General features: G+C 37.2%; 2 protein-coding genes across 9 annotated transcripts in view; one reads left to right on the top strand and one right to left on the bottom strand.

Moving 5' to 3' along the window:
* POLR3G (RNA polymerase III subunit G) overlaps positions 1-5,862 on the top strand; it is a 102,933-nt gene extending 97,071 nt beyond the window's left edge. For all 7 annotated transcript variants that reach the window (XM_038532370.1, XM_038532375.1, XM_038532374.1 and 4 more), the window contains one exon: positions 3,488-5,862. In XM_038532370.1, coding sequence (XP_038388298.1) covers positions 3,488-3,574 — 87 coding nt within the window. In that variant the 3' untranslated portion in view covers positions 3,575-5,862. The remainder of the gene's footprint in view (positions 1-3,487) is intronic.
* A 779-nt stretch (positions 5,863-6,641) lies between these two features.
* On the bottom strand, positions 6,642-19,360 carry LYSMD3 (LysM domain containing 3). Of its 2 annotated transcripts, none has more exons than XM_038532368.1 (3): positions 19,058-19,360; positions 15,413-15,675; positions 6,642-10,239 (listed from the first exon to the last, which is right to left on the bottom strand). In XM_038532368.1, exons 2-3 carry the CDS (start codon positions 15,665-15,667, stop codon positions 9,577-9,579), a joined length of 918 nt encoding a protein of 305 aa, XP_038388296.1. In that variant the 5' UTR covers positions 15,668-15,675; positions 19,058-19,360; the 3' UTR covers positions 6,642-9,576. The 2 variants fall into 2 exon arrangements, with proteins under 2 accessions (XP_038388296.1, XP_038388295.1); XM_038532367.1 differs by lacking the exon at positions 19,058-19,360 and adding an exon at positions 18,439-18,922.
* Positions 19,361-20,412: the final 1,052 nt, after the last annotated feature.

Below are 20,412 nucleotides of genomic sequence, written 5' to 3'. Positions count from 1 at the left end.
TCCTCCCCCTTCATTTTCAGTGGAAGAAGTAGCCTTCATTTTATTTGGAGCTAATTGTCTGGCCTTTGGGGGATCTATAATCCTTATATCCCTTCCTTTTTTCATATTTTCAGGGTTTTTACCTACTACTTACTGCTTCCATTCATGCATTAAAATATGTTCATCTTTCATTATAAAGTATGTTGCCCACATTCTCTTCCAGGTGTCCTGGTATCTCCTGGAAAGCCGCTTAGCTGGCTTCACTTGCTCACTCCTCCCTACCCTCCTCCATTTAGTTCTTTTTAATGTGATTTCCATGTACATGCCATTGAAATTATTGCCACCAAGTTCACCAATAGACAAATTTTAGTCCTTATTTCACTTTTCTGCAACATTTAACACTGCTCACAACTTCATTATTAAAATATTATTTCCTTTATTTAAATTCAACAGTTTAAGGCAATTATGGCATCAACTATATGCCAGGCATTGTGCTGCATGCCAAGACATAGGCAAACATTGTTCCTTTTCTTGCTTTTTGTGACACAACACTTCTTGTTTTTCTCCTATTTCTGGTACTTTTTCATGGTCTCTTTTGAGTTCTTCTCTTTCTAATCTTTAAATGTCAGTATTCTTCAGACTTCTTTGCTTGGATTTCCTTTTCTCTCTGCAATCTCCCTGACTGCATCCCTAGCCAAAATTTCAGTTGCCCTGTATATACACCTATTAGTCCTCATTTTTCTTCATTCACCGTATAATAATTGTACACCAAGCGTATGCTTGGAATTGTACTAGGCAAGGGAAATATCAAGATAGATACAGTTCTCTCATCAGGGATATGGGTATAGTGAGGAGACATACTAGAAAGGAGACCCTTACAATACATTGAATAATGCTATAGTGTAATATAGTAGAGGATGCCATAGGGGTACGTAAGAGGGGCACCAAGCTCCGTTTTAGTGATATGAAAAAGATATCTCACAGAAGACAGTCTGAAGACTTAATCAGATCAAGATGAGAAATGGATGGGAAGAGACTTGCAGATAGAGGAAAGAGCACGGAGAAGTTTTGCAGGTGATGAGAGTGTAGCCTAACAGTGTGGACCAGGTAAGTCAATGTGGCTGGACTAGAGAGTCCAAGTGGGAGTATGTGGAGATGTGAAGCGGAAGAGACAAATACAGGATCTTAAATACCAGGCTGAGCAATAGGACTTTATCCTGCGGGCTATGAGGAGCCTTTGGAGCCTTTGAAGGGTTTAAAGCAGTGGAGTGATTTTATCAAATATTTGTATATTAGAAACCTTGGTTGCTTGGATTGGAAGGAGCCATGGTTAAATCATGCTTGAAAGCTTGTTGCTATGAACCAGTGATTCTCAACCAAGGTATATTTGGTAATATCTGGAAACATTTTTGGTTGTCCCAACTGGTCTTAGGGGTTGTGCCATGCTATTGTCTTTGAGTAGGTAGTGGCCTGTTTTCTAGACGAGACTGGCTTTTGGAATGCTCTGTTTATAAAGTCTGCTTGAGGTCTAGTAATTTCAGAATTCCATGTTAGGCTTTAGCAGAGTACTAAGCACAGTTTATATAAATGTATTTCATTCAAAACAAACAAACAAAACCTTTCCACTTTAATAAAGGATATAGGTTTTGGGTATGAGGCTGGGTGAGAGATGGAGAGGGAAGCTCAGTTAAAGACTTTCTAGATTTAAAATCATCTTGGCCCTTTTTAGCAATTAATGAAAAATTCATATTAACTAACTTACTGGACATATTGAGAATTTGATAAGCATTATTTTTGAAGAGTAAATGGAACAAATTATCTATGTAACACCTCTATGTAAAATGAGAGAAATGCAGACTTTTTCTTTCTTCGGTCTTTTGAATAATGTAATTAAAGAAAAAAGCAAGGGTTCAAATGAAAGCCAAGAACCATTTAAGCCATCAGTTTCAAGAAGTTCTCACTTTGTACCTGCATCAAGATTATTAACATCATGAAATTACCTAAGGTGAATGACTGAACATACTTGGAGGTGCTCACATCTGAAGCATAAGTTGTATATGCTTGATTTGGAATAGTGAGGTAACCTTCCAATCTCATTTACAAGATGATCTCATTTGAACTCTCAGCCATGCCACCCCTCCTCTGTACACTAGCTCCAGGCTACAGCCAGGCTTCTAGATGTTACTGGATTTCTCGGCACCAGAGAAACCACGCCATCTTCCTAGAGATGCTATGGAAACTTACTGGATACAGAAACTTACAGTGTTTAGGGAAGACAAAGTAATGAAATCTACATCTGAATAATATATCTTGCATTATTTATATAAATTTATATATTAAAAAATCCCACCATGCAGATACTAAAAAAGCTGATATCCAGATGACCTTTTCAGAATAGTCTCTATTTCTTACTCTATCATAATTCCTGCTATAGAGAGCAGAGATGTAGAGATTAATTTTTTTATGGCAGATTTCAATGATGAATAAAAATCTAGTGATGAGTAAAATAAAAAAAACATAGACTTTATCACCCAGCTTTAACAATCATCAATTTATAGCCAGTCTTTCAACCACTCATTCATTCACCCAATCCACTCTCACTTCCATTCCCCATCCACCTTGGATTATTATAAAAAGCAAATCCTAGACATTGTATCATTTCATCCATAAATATTTCAGTGTGTATTAAAAAATTAGGGCTCTTTAACAACATCACACTATCATTATTACACCTAAGATGATGAATTTTTGTCTGAAAAAAGGTAATTTTCATTCCAATCAAAATCCAAATACAGCCCATACACTGCAGTTGGTTTTAAATTTCTAATCCACATCCAAAATGGATTTTTGAATTTTTGACAGAAAGCACAGAAATATCAGGAAGGAATCATTTACATGGATAAGTCTTCCCCAATCTTAATAATTAAGTTGTTCCCAGGTGCTTAGTTCTTCTTAACCTCAAGGAAACTGTGGGGCCCTCGATGGAATATGGCATTTTCTAGGTTTGATTTGGTGTCTGGAAGCCTGTTTTTTGATAGGAAGCAAAAATCCCTGTACTCGAGTTCAGTTACATGGCCTAATTGAAAACCTTTCAGGTGTAGTTTAATGAACGTTAACATAAATTGGCTGTTTCTTGAGCGTCTGTACATTTGTTTGGAGTGTTTAGTGGTTTAGCTAACTAAACCCCATGTGCCATCCTACTAAGGTGTAAGGAATTCCAGGTGTCTATTCTACTAAAGTGTAACGGAAATTCCTGCATTTTCTCTTAACTAGTTGGTGCCTAAAAACAGTAGGAGGTAATGGCCTTGTGGCAAGCAGCACAGGTGGATGGGAGTGAAAACTAATGTTTTTTTTTAAGCACGAAATAGAGACTTTTTAAGGTCTGTTTTATTACCCAGACTTGATATTGATAAACTTAAAGGGATCGCCTACCTTATATTTTTTAATAATTATCTTACTACTCATTCATTTTAATGTTTACTGAAGAATAATATATCATTTCACTTAGGAAAATGACTACATTAATTCATACTTTGAAGATGGAGATGATTTTGGTGCAGACAGTGACGACAACATGGATGAAGCAACCTATTAAGCTATGAAATTTCTCCAAAAATATCTTTCTGATACCACTTCTGAACATTTGGACAGCCTTGTTTTCTATTTCTGATATTTTTGTTCTTGTTTTGTTGGACAAATATTTGCTGTCAAAATACTCAGAACCACTTAGAGTTTACATACTGGTTATCTTACCCATTAGTCTCTGATACTGTCCCATTCCTTTTCAACACCTCTGTCATCTTATGTATTCAGATGGATTTTTTTGGTATCATTTCGATTTCAATGTGCCTAGAGTTTTTGCATCTTTTAATCTGTGTATTCACATTTGGACAAATTATTCTTGTTGAACTCGATCTGTTGTAAAACTGTTACTAGTCATCATAGTGGATTTCTGTCATCTGAAAGTTGACTTCATACTGCACAGAGAGCACTTTAAAAACAAAGAAACTTGAAGCTAATTTTCTTTTACTTTTGCATGGGTACGTTCTGTGCTGCATTAGGACTACAGAAACCTGAGCTCTTAACAATTGCACATTTTATGAGAGTGGAAGTTTTGTGATCAAAAACAGACACACACAGGAAAATGCTGATCTGAATGGTATGGGTTTCCCAGCTCACATCTCAGCCCTTAACAAAAACCTGGGATGAATATTAACAAATACTTGAATTTGGAGCCAACTCAGTACCATATATTGATTAATCATCCCACTATAAGTTTGATATCTTTGAATAGTTGGGCTTATGAAAAATTAAGATATCTTATTTGTATTTTACCAAAGTGTAGAGAAAGTGCTAGTCATATAAATCTCACTGCAGAATGCACATGTTTGAAATCTGTGAGGTGTAGTTGCTATTACTAAATTTCACCAGGACTCCTAGTTATCCAGCCGATTTATATAACAATGCAAAATGCAACTCAGGTCATTTTAAAATTAAGATTAATTTTTCTTGTTTCAATTAAAAACTGGCTCCCTTGCCTTATGTTTTGGCAGGGAAAATACCTAAGACCCCCAGCCTCCAAAGACACACAATTGCCAAAGATTTTCAGTGGAATTTGTATTATATATTTTTTAATGATTTATTAGTATTACTTTCCAAAAAGAATAAAGAAAATAATTTTTCCCCTTTAGGAAGATACTACCCATCACCCTCTAATCTTGAGAATCAAAGCGGTAGATTCTATTTCTACCTTTACTATTAGTCTCAACTTGAAAATGAGCTTGGTTAAGTTTTCTGTGCCTTAGTTTCCCCACCTGTAAACTATTTCCTATAAAAATTGCTTACACACTAAACAAAATTTGCCATGTGTATTCATTGATACCTTAACAGAAATGATCGCTTAGTTTGGTTTTTGCCCTCTAAAAAAGATGTGGCCTTGTGACTGAAAACAAACTTTTGGAAAACTAACATGTTTTCCTCACAAAATATATTATAACCTGATTTTCCCATCTTATATTCTGGAGGGGAGGACTGAAGAAAATTTATATTGTCTTGGACCATTTTGTAACATGACTTTCTCAGGAAAAACATCACTTTCAATTTTAATACCTCCTCAGATAATTCAAGGTGGGTGTGAAGACCATTGTTAGTTCAGTGCTATATCAATCATATGTGCGTTACCTGTTGAAGTAAGCTTCTGGGGAATTTTAAATATTTTAAATGGAAAACATAAAAAGTCCATGTTAAAACAGCAATCTGCTGGACTTAAAAGGAGAAACTCAAATCAAGTTTCTAGTTGTGATGGGCAAATTACATCACTTAGGATTGTAAAGTAAGACATTGATGTTTTAGTCTCTTACCTCTTTAGTCTAATACCATTTAATTTATACAAACCTGATTTCAACGGCTCTGTTGACTTGCTTTAATATAAATCTGCAGATAACCCTGTGAATTGGTCAAATGCACTAAAGATCTAGGTATTTTTATTCCTAGCTCTCAATTTTGCCTCCAGTGTTAGTCCAGCAGATGGTAAGACAACCCATTTGGGCAAGGACTTGCTCCCAGGAGGCCCCAGCCATCTGCCTTAAGTGCAGGGTCTTCCCTCTTTGGAAGATCTTTTTTATAAGTTTAAAGTAGACTAAACGGTGAAGACAGGGAGTATTTAAAGGTTGCTTTACCAGTATGAATCTTGTCTTTCTGGCTTAAAATCTCAGAGACTGTGAAGTTAGTTATTCCACAAGAAGGTAAACTTTAATGCAGAGATAGCCTCTTGTATATAAAAAAGTACTTGTTGGTGAAGTGTCTTTAAAATTGCTATATTAACAGGCAAAATTGTTTTGTTGCTTATTTTTCTGTTTACACATTAAATTCTTACAAAACAAAGTTGTGTCCTTTTGTTTTATACAAACATTATTTTGAACCTCCTTAAATACGCTTGAGAAAAGTAATTTTACCTAATAACTATTTATTGAGCAAGTATGACAGTTACCAAATACTCTTGAATAAACCACCCACAAAAGAAAACTCTAGGTGATTAAAGTGTTTACAAATAAAGAGATTTGGCAGAAGTATAATATTAGTGTGATCATTAGTATCACAGACTTACAGTGGATACAAGAGAATGCAAAGAAATTTAGAGGATCTTGTTAACCTTTCCATTCCTACCACATTCAAATGTAGTGTCAATGGCTTTGCCTTAATATGCTTAAAGCCTCTGGAGTTAGTAAAAGCTTTTTATTAAAATAGGAGTTTAAATACAATTTTAAGGGGAAAAAGGATTACATCACAAATTCCTCCAATAAATAAAACTTCAAACAACTTTTTCAATTACTTTTGCTGCTGGTAATTTAAAAAAGTATCCTTGAAGTGGAAAGATTGTTTCATGATAAAATTTACATATAGAGCATTTTGTTAAATGCCCGACCCACAACTTGCTAAGCAGCCATGAACCAAGCCTCATAAAGTCTTCCCTGATATCGAAGAACATCCAAAGAATATCAATCTGAAATCTGTCTTCATCTGTGTCCTATAAATAATCCAGTGGACTTTATTTCTGTATGACAAGGGGGAATTCTATTTACCTTACACAGTATCTCTACATAAAATAGTTTTTAGAAAAGAAAACATGTTTGCTTTTATTCAATTAAATTGACCAGCTTCCATTTTAGACTGAATAATAAAATAGAAACTTTATTATATTTGCATATCTTTTAAAATATGAAAAATAAGGGGCAGAAAGTTTTAAAAACCAGTTTTACAGATGTACATGCTAATAATGTTCTACAATTGCATTTTGCATTTGTATAAAATACATCATACAAAAGATTTATAGTATTTGCATACATAAAAAGAATTAAATAAAGCATTCAGATATTTCTATTATCTAACAGTGCAATATGCACATACTTGGAAGAAAAATACTGATTTCCTGAGCAACGATGTTGTAATTCAAAATAAGAATGATACTCATCATAATGCACCATTTAAATACAGATTTCTAAAACCTCCACATTTACCCTGTAATGCTTTGACTGGATCCTGGCTTCATGATATTTCTGAAACACCCTTCATACTCCCATATAGGTAATTTTAGAAACAGATACCTTAAAAAGAACTAATTACTAAGTAGTGGTTCATTTAAAGAATTCTTGCTGAACAAGTGAGTACAGAAAAAGAAAAGCTTTAAAAAACAAAGTCCTTTGGAAAAGTTCATTTAATATCTTCTTTCTAATTCTAATACGGCCAGCAGACTGTATAATCTTTTAATCTGTCTTTTGAAAAACTAATTCCATACTTTTCTAGGAGTAGGATGGCAAAAACTTTAAACAGCATTCAACTGTTCAAAACAATCTTAACCATTTATACCCAGGTTTAAGAGAAATAATAATCTGTCCTAAAAATAGATTTTTCTTCATTTACAACTCCAATTTTTTAAACAAACCAAACAGAACGATTTGTTAGGATATATATAACATACATACCTTCTAATGTAAAGTGTCCAAGTAAATTCAAATAAGGGTTTCAACACAATTAAAACCCACAATATCAAATAATAACTTATTAAGTTTTACCAAGTCATCTGTATTTGCTATAAATTTTGATGTATACGAGTCGTTTTTAAAAGCTAAAATTATTCTAGAACTATTAAATGCTTAGGAAAATTTTTAAATGACCCTTAAAGATTAAATTCTAAAATTCTATATATATGACATATATAGAATTATAAAGAATTCAAAGATATAGAGAAGGGAAACTGCCTGATTGTGTCATAAGGATATGTTAAATTTCCTTCAAGGAACAGACACTGCAAGACAGAAATGGTTTTAAATCAAGTACATAGTACACTTCACCACTTTAAGTCACTTACTTTGGAAATCAGACCTATCACAATTTCAAAGTAGCACTAGCAAAAAGGAATTACTGACTCTGTGTTTTCATCAATTTGATGTAAACAAAGTTCTAAATTCTACCCTAAAATAATCCATTTTTCTTCCCTAAAACTTGATTTTTCGGCAAGTGTAATAAATACAATGTAAACTGACCAAGTTAACACTGAGCATAGATTAGAAAGATCATACATTTTTTTTAAGAAACCAAGGCACATTAAAATAATTTTTTAAATTCCAAATTAAAAGAGTTACTCAAAAAATGATTTTGCTACAACTTCTATATTAACATTTTTCATTAATTGTCTAAGGTCCTCTAATACATGCAAGGGCTTTAATTCTTGACTTCTTTGTCCTGTCTTTTTATGATACTTTCCTCCTGAAAGTACATGAAAACCTCATTTACCATACTTATTCACTCCTCCCCCTTTTTAAAAATCAATATTGGAGTTGCAAATATAAAATGACTGGTCAAAACCTGAAACTAGGAAATAATGCCCAGAAAATGAGGTGGTATTATATAACTTAAGATACATACTTTATTATACACAAAACAGACAATTCAGACTCCACCAAATCTTTCTTCTAATGAATCATTTTGGTTAACATTTTTAAAACACATACTTTATAAAACTAAATGATGGAAATCAGTAGGCAAATGATGCTTAGTTAGCCAAACTATGTCTGATCCCCGCAAATCTTAAGAAGTAGCACTATCAAGCCCTTTCAATTGATCCACACACCTCTGGCCTCTGTTCCCCAAATTAATGCTACAGTTCAGAGGGGAAAAAAAGGTCTAAGTTGGACATTTTCTCTTTGAAAACCAGGTTAACGGATCAAGAAATAATTTGTTACTGTTAATGCAAAAGGGCTCTTTCACCTTTGCTTTTGCTTATTAATCATTTTCTGCAACAGACCTGAGGCAGCCCATGAAAATCTGTTTTAATAAACTTATACTGTTGTGCTTGATAGTGAAGGTGGAGACGAACTTACACAGCATATGTTATGAATCCTGTTGGACCATATGAAATAATACTTAATTTTAATTCTAAAAATTGTATTAGCTTACGTAAAGCAATTATCATAAGGCATTAAATGTAATTAAGGCATGTTACTGCATGTAACACAGCAACAACTTATCACAGTATGTAAGGATTTATTTCCTAAATAATGCTAATTCGTCTAACACTTTTCATTAAAGAATTACAAAAGTGCTTTCAAATAACAGAGGCAAATATAATCACTTAAAAAACAGAAGCAGAGGCAGTGAGCTTTAAGAGACAAAGAATACTTTTAGGTCTTGACCCAATCCAGTGTTCTAGTGACCAAACGGCAACTTCTTAACTAGAATACATTATTTTGGGGACTTAAGCCAAAAAATAATTCCTTGGAAAATAAAACTTAAACATAACCAACCTTGAATAAGAAAAATGATGCATTTTCCAAGTTAAGAACTTCCTAGACCCATATTTAAATTCATTTCTGCTTTAAGCATTGATACAACAGATACATGGATTCACAACTCTCAATAACAACTAGCAACTGTAAGAATTTTATACTCAATTTGTAAATGGCTCCCCCAAAAGGGCAAAAAACAAAAGCATCTTCAATCTCCCTAACTTCTGCCCTTAAAGTGGTTATTGAATATAACTGATTCACCACACTCCAGATACACATGATCATTAACAATGTTATTATTATGAGCTAACTGCTATGTCTTGTGTTGAGCAGCAGGTGATTGAGAATCTTGACTATATAGTTTATGATCATGTTGGCCAAAGGGTATTCCTTTAGTTGGACCAATTCCATTTTCCATTTCTCTTTGTTGTGATGGAGGTGTCACTCCTGAATGCAAATGTGAAGAATCCATTGTTGAATGGTGACTAACATCCACTTTCGCTAAAATTTCATAATACAGTAAATAAAATACTGGCGTTATTATACCTACTATCAACATTATCACTACAGCTGTCCACCACCCTATTCCCCAGTCCGCTCCATAATAAGGATCCTTACGTTGAATGTTTTTGTTATCAGGTTCAAAACGTATCTGTTGTGCTGTTAAAGCAGATACCACCTCATTAAGATTCTCTTTTTTGGTGTCTGTACATTTTACTATTTGTTCTATGTCTCGGTCTACTTCTTTTAAAAAGTTATCAGCTGACTCACTGGAAGAAAGAGAATCATTAGGTGGCAAAATTTCCTGTTGTTCTGGAACATATTGAACAGATGAAGGACGTGAAGCCTGTCTTCCTTTTGGAGGATAAAGTGTTTCAGTCAATGAACTAAATTTTTTAACTGGAATTTTGATAGACCTAAGGGCAAAAAAGTCTTGATCGCTGATGAGATTGTTAACCCTCTTGATATCTGCTACCTGTTAAAAAAAAAAAAAAAGGCAACATTCAACTGATCTCTCCATCAAAATAGAGGTAGCAATAGTCATTTATCTTAGTTACTCTGGAAGGGAAAAAATAGTGGAGCTTAATTATTAGTAGTATTATCACACCCAGAGAGATTTTGTAGATAACAGTTCTACACCACTTTTGATCTACTAGTCTTAGGAAATCACTACTTACTTTTTACTATCACCCATGTATTATTAGCACTAATGGTAGGTATTTAAGTAGGTTGTGGGATCATTTGATATTTCTCTTTGTATATCATGCACAAATATCACACTTTCTATTGTTTTTAAACCATCTAGGAAGGAAGGATTACAAATATGTTCTTTCTTCCAGTCTGGCAATTAAAAGTGTAGGCAAATGTCAACTTACACTAAAACTACTGTATTTTATCAAAACTAAGATGCCATCAACTCTAAGATGTGCCATTATTTTACATATTGCTTAGGGGGGAAAAAACCAAAACACCAAATAATGAGGATGCCACCATTCCAATTTCAAGGATGTTAAAATGTTTGAAAAAACATGCACCTCAGGAATGATACTATAATTTATCTCCCTCACTTGTGTTGATAACATTTCCCCTAACTTCTCAGTGTTCATGCATTATTCAATTACCCCCAAGATCAGTCATTTTTTTCTAAGCTTTTTCTATATATTATATAATCTTCAACCTGTCTGTATATCCTATCCACCAGCCACTGTCAAGAGGGAGATCATGGGAGTGCTCCTCAATTACCAATTATAATGGTAGGCTCTCCCACCATCTTTAAGTGATTAGTCCCATTCATGATTTCTATCAATGGCTTAACCTAAGCCCTGATTATTTATCACCTGACTGATGTCAGAAAGGCAAAGTGAGTCTAGGATAAAACTTTTTTGGCTTGGTCAACTCAATGGATGATGCCATTTACTGAGATATGGAACACTCTGGAGGGAGAAAAGAAAATAAACGCAGACTTTATATATGCTGACTTTGAGGTGATTGAAATATCCAAGTGGGAGCTATCCAACAGACAGTTACAGGATGTTTGAAATTTAGAAGAATGATCTCAGGTAGAAATATAGATTTATGGATTGCCAGCAAAAATAGTAATTGAAACCACAAAAGTAGACAAGTTCACCAAAGAAGACTGGGAGAAAAAGGTGACATATAAAACATCTCTGAGAAATGTCAACATTTGAGGGATATATTGAATAAGAGAATTCATACCAGAGATTAAGAAAGAGTGGCCAAGGGGTGCCTGGCTGGTTTAGCAGGAGAGCATGTGACTCCTGATCTCAGGAGTTCGAGCCCCAAGCTGGATGTGGAGATTACTTTAAAATAAAATTAAAAAGAAAAAAAGAGTGGCCAAGAAACCAATATGACAGTAGTTAGAAGTATGGACTCTCTGGGTTTGAAGGATGGCTCTGACAACTTTCTAGCTATATGATCTGGGGCAAGTTGTTTAACCTCTCTGCAATTCAATTTCCATGTATGTAAAATGACCGTAATAACACTATCTACCAGATAGGGTTTTGCAAAGATTAATAAATTAAAATGTATGAACATTTAGAATAGTGATATATAGTGTGTTGTAATAACTCTAACATTTAGTATTTATATTTAATATATTAAGTATAATTAAATATTACTAGCAGGAAAATAAAAAAGATGCAAAATCAAGGAGGCTGAAGAGGGCTTTTAGGAGGAAATGAATGATGAACTATCAACTGCAGATTCCTGATCACAAAGTCCACTGAAGAATGAGAGCGTTCCTGGTTTTTTGGTTTTTTGTTTTTTTTTTAAAGATTATTTATTTATTCCCGAGAGACGGAGACATAGGCAAAGGGAGAAGCAGGCTCCCCACAAGGAGCCGGATGTGGGACTCTAACCCAGGACCCTGGGACCACACCCTGAGCAGAAGGCAGCCTCAACCACAGAGCCACCCAGGCATCCTGAAGAATGAGAGTTCCTGTTGGAAAAATCAATTCCCTGGAAGTGTACGTGTGGAAGGAGGATGGAGGGAGGATTCAGAGTAACTATATGAGACAATAAGGAAAAAGGATGCTTTCAAATTTACAACCTCAAGACTTTTTTTCTTAGAGCAAATAAAGATTCATTTGATAAACCCCAAAGTCTGACCCCATTCTCTTTAAATGTTCATTTGTTTGATATTGTCTATTCTATTAACTGCTTCATATTGTTTTTAAACCAGGCTTCCAACTTTTAGTAGTCTACCTAGGTTCTCACTCTGAATATCCCTGTTATTTTCTTTTATACTGACTTCCTTGTTGCATTCAGGATTCCAACCTTGAACTTTGTCCTCTTGTCACTGTTTTATGACATATGTTTATGACATATATGGCATTATGTTTAGTAACGTCTAATACTGAGTACTTATAAGTGGAATACAGCACTAAGTACTCTGAAGTGAAAAATCCTGGAGTGCCTGGGTGGCTCAGTAGGTTGCAAGCATCTGCCTTCAGCTCGCATCATAAACCCAGGAACCTGAGATCAAGCCTTGCATCAGGCTCCCTGCCCAGTGGGAAGCCTGCTTCTCTGTCTCCCAGCTGCTCCCCTTGCTTGTGCTCACGTGCTGTCAAATAAACAGAATCTTTAAAAAATAAATAGAGAAATCTTTTTGTAAGGTTCACCAATTTCGCTGGTTGAGCTCCTGGCAAAAGGGAGCACTGTTTAACTCCCTGTTATGTCAATTTTCCCTACTGTGGATAGTGCCTTCTTTTCTCTAATGGTAAGCTAACTGCCCGTTCATCATTCTTCATTTTCAACGAGGAACCAGCTAAAACATCTTGGGAATACCCCCAAATGATGTTCTGTAAATTTCTCTATACTTACTGCACATATTTTAGTCTAAGCCCTGATCAATCTTCACTTGAATCATTCCACTAACCGTCTCATTGGGTCCCCTCCAACTTGCCAGCAGGCTTCCCTACCATTTTGCAGCACTCTTTAAAACTCTGTAATGGTGTTCTTAACTACACAGATCAAATTTTTCCTCAGGTAACACAAAGTGCTTCTTCCCATCAGTCTATGCCACTCATTTCTGGAAAAATGAGTGGAAATCTATTAAATTTCCTCTGTTGTTATTTTCTCCTATACCTTTCTCTTTATATACTCATACAGTTATATACTTTTTCTTGTTCACCTCATTTGAAATATGACCTATTTTTAATCATTGAGATGGCATTTCAAACTTGTATTCTTCTAAGATAATTTAAAAGGTTCATTAAAGGAAAACCTATGTCTTTCTCTAATAAAGCTATTGGACCACACTCTTCTCTTGGACCTCCACTTTGATAATTTTAGCCTTATCCCTAATTTTAAATCTTGATTACTTTCTATCAACTTTCTTAAACATTTTCTATAACTTATTTACTTTCTAAAGCACATTCTGTAACTTTTCTACAAACATGTATCACATGGTTATTTATGCTAAAAAATGAAATCAGATATACTAAGACCTCATAATAAATAGTGTTGCTATATGTGAACAAGTTGCAACCCCCCAATCTAGCTCTTATTACCTCATCAAGAAATGCATTCCAATAAAATATTTTATTAAATTTTTAAATAAATATATATCTGTTTTGATCAGCTGAATTGCAATAATTACCCTATTCAGAGAAAAATAATACACAAAACTTCATGGCCAGAGGAAATTTTTAAAAATTCAATTTAAATTTACATATATTGTAAATATTTACATATTTATTGTATAAATAAATTTATAAATATATGTTTCTATTGCAGAGAACTATGACAGATAACCAATAAAAGGCTTTCAAGTACAAAAATATAACACATCATGAAAGACTGGGGGGGGGAGGATAAAAATACTAATCAAGGAGAAAAAGGAATGATAAAAATTTCATGCTATTAAAAAAGTGCATATAGGGTGCCTGGGTGGCTCAGTGGGTTGAGCATCTGACTCTTGGTTTTGGCTCAGGTCAGGATCTCATGAGTCATGAGGTTGACCCCTTGTCTGGTTTCCCACTGGGCAGGGAGTCTGTTGGAAGGTTCTCGCTCTCCTACTCCCTCTGCCCCTCCCCCCACTCATGTACTCTAAAATAAATTCTTTCTTTAAAAGTACATTTAAAGAGTTTTCTAACGGTCATATTTTTAAATATCAATATTGACAACATTCTGGAAATTATATCCTTTAAATCATTAAAAAGTATTTAAGCTTCCTTTAAAATGTGTAAGGTGATACACAGTATGTACATTTCAAAATTCTGCTGGAAGTATGAGAAAAGAATGTTTGAAAAAATATTCTAACAATTTCCATATAAATGTGTTCACGTGAAAAGATTTCATGCTAAGGATGCAAGATGGACATAATGACATATATAAAATGGGTTTAATGTTACTGAAATAAAAATACACCTTTCCTTCTATCTATCAATTCTACTTTTGGGAATCTATTCCACAAAAATAAAGGTACCACCCTTTAAAGATAGAGCTGTGATGATATTCACCACACTATTCAAAACATGGGAGAAAATCCCGACTATGTTATAGAACAGCTTCATAATTATGATACGTTCATACCATGCAATATTATATAGCTACATAAAACAGAAGTTAGATTTGTAAGACAATAAAGGGATGTCCATGATATACTAAGAAATGAAAAAGGCAACTTGAAGAGTAATAGACATAAAAATAAACCAATTTTTAAAAACAAAATCACCAATGCCCCAAGTGGTTTAAATATATGTAAATATTTATACTTATGTACGTATTTTACTTCTATAAAGCACAAAAAAAGGAATGAAATACCTTATATATATACGTATTTTACTTTTATACAGCACAAAAAAGGTATGAAAAGAAACACACCAAAGTGTATCATTTCAGGAGCTGAGGAAGAGAAAAACTTTTCCTTATGTATTTCTATATTCTCTTACAACTTGAGTAAGGAGGAGAGATAGCACAATTAGGTGTTTTTCAATACTGAAAACAGAATCAAGAATTTAATTACAGTAATCACTTAAAAATGTAAAAAGTAACATCTACCAACATAATACAGATTTCTATGGGAAAAAGGGGAAAAACAAGATAAAAGAGCACAAAACTTATTTGTTTGTGCTAATGAACAAATTATTTTGGACGGCATTATCCAAAATCAAATTAAGACTTACCGTACAACAGTACTGAAGGGCTATTGCATTTAAAGTATCTCCTTCCTGTATATCTTTTGTTAATACTATAATGTCATCAAGTCTATCTCTTGATGTACTTCTTCGGATTTTCTCTTTTCCTCTGGATCGAAGCTCATATACTTCAGCATCCTCCTCCAACACATCACTGTCTGTACAATTTCCAAATGCATGTACTTGACCACTTGAATGAACTCCTGGAAGAGGAAAACTACGGTTCTGATGTCTCCCTGCCATGTCAAAATCTGAGGAGGAAAGAAGGCAGAAAAAACTTTAGAATGTGCCTCATCCATTTAACTGAGTTACAAGAATCTTATATTCAGGACCCCTTTTTTAAAAAAAGAATGATTTTAGTTATTTAAAAATTTAGGTTGAAGTTTTACAGATGTTAAACTGCAATTAACATCTGACAGCAGAGACAATGGTACAGGAAGAAGAGGTAATTCATTCTTACAGACTATCCCAAAACATGGGGGTGATAAACATTTTCACAAAAGTAAATTGCTATTTTTTTAAGGTTAAAAAGCTAAGCTCCTTTATTCTGAATATGAATAAAATTAAGGAAATATTTTTGTATTATTAAAAACCTGTGATCATCTACTACAATTTATAGTTCTGATGGACTCAAAGAATGTTTTATATGTACAAACACAACACTTTAATGAACCCGAATATCCTGGCTTGTTCTGCATTTTAAGTGCTTGTGGGATTGAAATATCTTTTTTATTATCTCCCTACCTCCCTGCATCACAATGACTTCAGTATTTTTTTTTACTTCAGTATTCATAATTAGTACAGTATGTGCCTTCATATAGGTCATAATTTTGCCCTCAACCAAGGATTCTTATTCCTTGGAAGCTTTTCACCAACCTCTATCAAAGTCCTTGTCCAACTCAATTTATGGTCCATAAAGACTGAACAAATTTTATGTCACTACATCCATTTCAGAAAAGACATTCTAAGACCAAGCACTGACTTAAGGGAAAGGCATACATCAATGAATACTTTTTGCTTACTGGCACAGGCACTCTCCACTCCCCTTCATCAAGCTGAACTGGTTCTCATTAAAAACAAATGTAACAAAAACATATAAAAACTAATTCCACATTCCCAGTGCTAGCTTCATATTAATTGTTCACATAAGAAAGGACCTAGATTGCTTTCAGTTATTGTTTTGAAAGATGGAAAGAAGTAGACAAGTAGTGAAAGGCATTTTGGACATAAAATGTCCAAATTAATTATGAATTAAGACTTCATACTGTGACTTAGACTGAAGAGAGGTAAGACATTAAGGATCATGCCAAGATTTCTGATTTGCATCACTGAGTAAATGGTGATGCCATTCTCTAAAATACCGTACACTGGAAGAAAAGCTGGGGGGGGGGGGAGGCTGAACAATAAATCATAAATTCCTCTAATATAGCCCCAAAGAATACCAAATAGCCAAGTGGGCTATAGAGTCAAATTCAGAAAGGGTTAGAAATATAATTTCCTGGCTCATGTGCATTGGTAGAAACTGAAGCTGTGTGGGTATAGATGAGATTACCTAAATAAAGTATAGAATAAGAAGGGGTGAAGACAGCCTTGAAGAGTTGCTACATTTGGTATGTGAGTGAAGGAAAATCAGCCTGCAAAGAAGATAGAACAGGCTATTCAGAAGAGGAAGAAAGCATCAAAACAATGTGTCATGGAAGGCAAGCCCAAAGGGTGTCTTAAAGGACTTCGTTCAGTTGAAAATACTACAGACAAATACCAAGTGAAAAAGAAAACAAACACCCTTCAAAAGTCTGAATTTGTAATATGGATGACAACAGATTACATTCTGCATGTAGGCACATACATATATAATTAACGAACTATTTAATTCATTGAATTTATTGATTGTTGAATCCAACCCCTGAAAACCAGTTTCTAATCCTGCTCTACAGTAACACTGGATTGCTTTTAAAACCCACGGATTTCTATGAGGGTAACACAGACAACTAATAACTAATTATTAAGTAGACTATTTCACCCATCCGCACCCCCTCGGGTACTCTTACCGTGAACTGGGGTTCCTAAATTCACAGCCACCAAACTGAAGAAAGTTACCAACACTGTACATCTCTAAAGCAGTTTTAAGTCCTGATCACACCTATTCCTTCATGGAATTCTAAGTGACAAGTCTAACAAGTTTAAAGACTAAACTTGTTATCAACTTGTTATACCGTAATTCACAATGCTTTATTTTTAATTTTCAAGAAGTTGAAAAAGAATCTCCCCTTCACCTAAAATGGGTAATAGTTTTATTTCCACTTATTTAACCAGGTCTTTTCTATCTTGTGTTTTTAGTGTCGGAAATGTCTGTGAATCCTGTGCATTCGTAGGCAAAACTTTACAGTCATGTACATTTTCCTGGGGGGAAAGGGGGTTAATATTTGTTTTCCTGTTCTCAGAGGAGGGGTTTTATGATTTTAAAAATTTAAGAGCCATCTAATATACAGCAATTTGCACGTGGTTATACTGACACACGTAGGCTGCCCTTTTAGACTGTCTCCCTAATTATTCGTTCTTAGAATACCAAACTGGCTTGGAGTGGCTGAAATCCACTGAGCAATGCCCAAAAGCCATTTTACACATTTGTATCAAACTTTCTCCGTGGTGCACCGCTACATAATACTTAAAAGGCTAGCACTTCATCTCATCATCTCTTCACGCTCCTGTGTAATCAAATGCAAGCAGCGGAGCCCCACAAACTGGGTACCTTTCTCTGAATAACCAAAAACTGGCTGCGCCTCCGAGCGAAGCGGAAAAGCTAGATTCCGGCGCAAGCAGGTAATTACCTAAGCCAACCACACACAGGTTACAAAGGGCACAGTACTCAAGTCATCGGGCTCGATTTTCTTCAACCTGTCTTAATTCTCTTAGAGGTAGGAAAAAATGCACGAACTCTCTCTTCTGAAAACTGAGGGGGGGGGGGGACCAACCCTGCATGCTGCCTAGATTTCCAAGCAGTCGCAAAAACTTACGCAATGGATACGTTGCTAAATAAAGCATCCATCAGCTCGCTCTGAACTGAGAGTGGCTTCCCACACACCTTCGTTATCTGCAGCGGCTGCTGCCGGGTGTTTCGCTTCGGTTTCCCTTAAGCAGAGAGCAATAAAGGGGCCGCAGGGCGCGAGCGGCCCCGCACCGCGATACCATCACAGGGGCTGCATCCGCCTGGGCCAATCCAGTTTTTAAAGACTTCACTTCCCGCTCCTCCGTCCTCCTCCACTGCACGCACCTAGGGGCCTTATTTCTGTCTACTCCTCGAGATGACCTCAGATTTTCATGTCACGCCGTGTATTCAGCATCAACAACACGTTGTGTGGGGAAAAGAAAGCGCTTAGGTTCCAAACGCGGCGACCCGGGAATCCGGCAGGTGGGAGGAGTCCTTCCTCCGGGCCTCAGTTTCCCCGAGAGTGTGACGAGGGGCTTTGGTGCGGCCGCGCCGCGAAGGTCGACCCCGCCCCGGGAGCCGAGCCCCGTGTGGCCGCCGCGGCTCCACCTGCGGCCGCAGGCTCCGCGCCATCTCCCGCGAGAGCGCAGCGGGGGCCGGACCCCCCCCGCCCCCCGCCCCCCGCGACCTCTCGCCGCCATCTTTACCTGCTCCGTTAGCAGCGGGGACGCACCAGGGAGCCAGCTGCCAGGTCCGCCGCCGCGGCTCCAGACCCGGGCAGACTCATGACCGAGCCTCCGCCCGGGGCCGTCCCGCGTCCCCGGCCACCACCGCCGCCAACGTCTCCGCCTTCCGGGCCGTGCGCCGCCGCCACGTCCGCAAACCTGCCGTGCGTCATCGCGTCAAGTGGGCGGAGGTGGGAAGCGGTGGAGGAGGAGGGCGGAGGTGGGGAGGGGCGGGGAAGGAGGCAGAGGGAGGGGACGCGGGGCGAGGACCGGAGCCGGCGGGAGCTCCCCCAGCCTCGGGCTGCGCCGGGCGCGCAGGCGCACGGAGGCCGGCGGGGGCCCGACTTCCGGCCCCGCCCGCGTTTCCTCCCCGATGCCCCGCCCCTTCCGCCCCCGGGAGCGGCGCGGCGCGGCGGGCGGAGCCGGAGGGCTTCCCGGAGACCCCGGGGCGCGCGGGCTGCGCCTTTGTCCCTCGCCCCACTGACTGTCTAGGAAATACGCGGCCGCGGGGGGCCGGGAGGAGGGAGGTTCTTAAGGGCTTGACGGCGTTGTTGTACATCTCTTCCTGCTCTGCATCTGGAGGCTTCTGTAGAGTGGAGGACTGAGCCCCGCAGCTCGGTGTTGACATCCGTGTTTTGGCAAATTGCGCCTTGCTGCTTCTTCCTGTGGAAGCTTCTCGATGTGCGGAAGAGGCCACATACTGGAGAGAAGTCTGGCTGGCGGGGTAGGGTGGCTGCAGTCTTTGCGTTTATAGGCGAGGAGAGTGAGCCCCCTAGAGTCCGGCCCCGGGAGAGCTGGGCCCTCAGGCTTGCTCTTCCCCACGGACGCGACGCTTCTCTGCAGGCTGTTAGCTCACTTGGTTCTGAAAATTAACTGAAAGTCGCAAGTCTGTGAAACCAGTCTGTTAAATCGCAAAACTCACGACTTCGTACGTTAGTTTTCTCAAATTTACTAAAGGAGTACGATCATCTGTTTGAACCTACGTAAGTGACGTAAGGCGTTTTAGTGACGTAAGGCGTTTTAGTGACGTGCGCAGCGTTTCCCGATGTTGACGTCACAGACTTTGCAGACTTGGGTGACTGGCATCTTACGAGGATGTACAGGTTAGGCCCAAACAGCTGCAGGTGCAGGGTGCAGAGCGCTTGTTTTCAGAACGTCTGGGTTATTTATGCATCACGAATATTTATGCATTAGGAAGCTCTGTTTTAAATTACTTTCAAAGAGTTTGTTTTTGCTTGCTGGGAAAATGCCTTCCGCAAAGTTTAGGAATTCTGCACTGCAGTGTTTTTCTTTTATTTAAGGAGATAGGCACTGGGGTCCACAATGCTACAAAAAGA

Source organism: Canis lupus, chromosome 3, assembly GCF_011100685.1.
Source record: "Canis lupus familiaris isolate Mischka breed German Shepherd chromosome 3, alternate assembly UU_Cfam_GSD_1.0, whole genome shotgun sequence".
Taxonomy (NCBI): domain Eukaryota; kingdom Metazoa; phylum Chordata; class Mammalia; order Carnivora; family Canidae; genus Canis; species Canis lupus.
Note: the sequence above shows the minus strand (reverse complement) of the source record. Positions and strands in the feature narration are given on the sequence as shown.

What these genes read in the sequence shown, in the direction of transcription:
- LYSMD3 (XM_038532367.1), bottom strand. Translation starts at nt 18,466, where the DNA reads ATGCTTTATTTAGCAACGTATCCATTGC. An exon ending in TTTAGCAACGTATCCATTGC is followed by an intron (nt 15,676 to 18,438) that starts GTAAGTTTTTGC and finishes TTTCCTCCTCAG; the next exon opens with ATTTTGACATGGCAGGGAGA. An exon ending in CCCTTCAGTACTGTTGTACG is followed by an intron (nt 10,240 to 15,412) that starts GTAAGTCTTAAT and finishes TTTTTTTAACAG; the next exon opens with GTAGCAGATATCAAGAGGGT.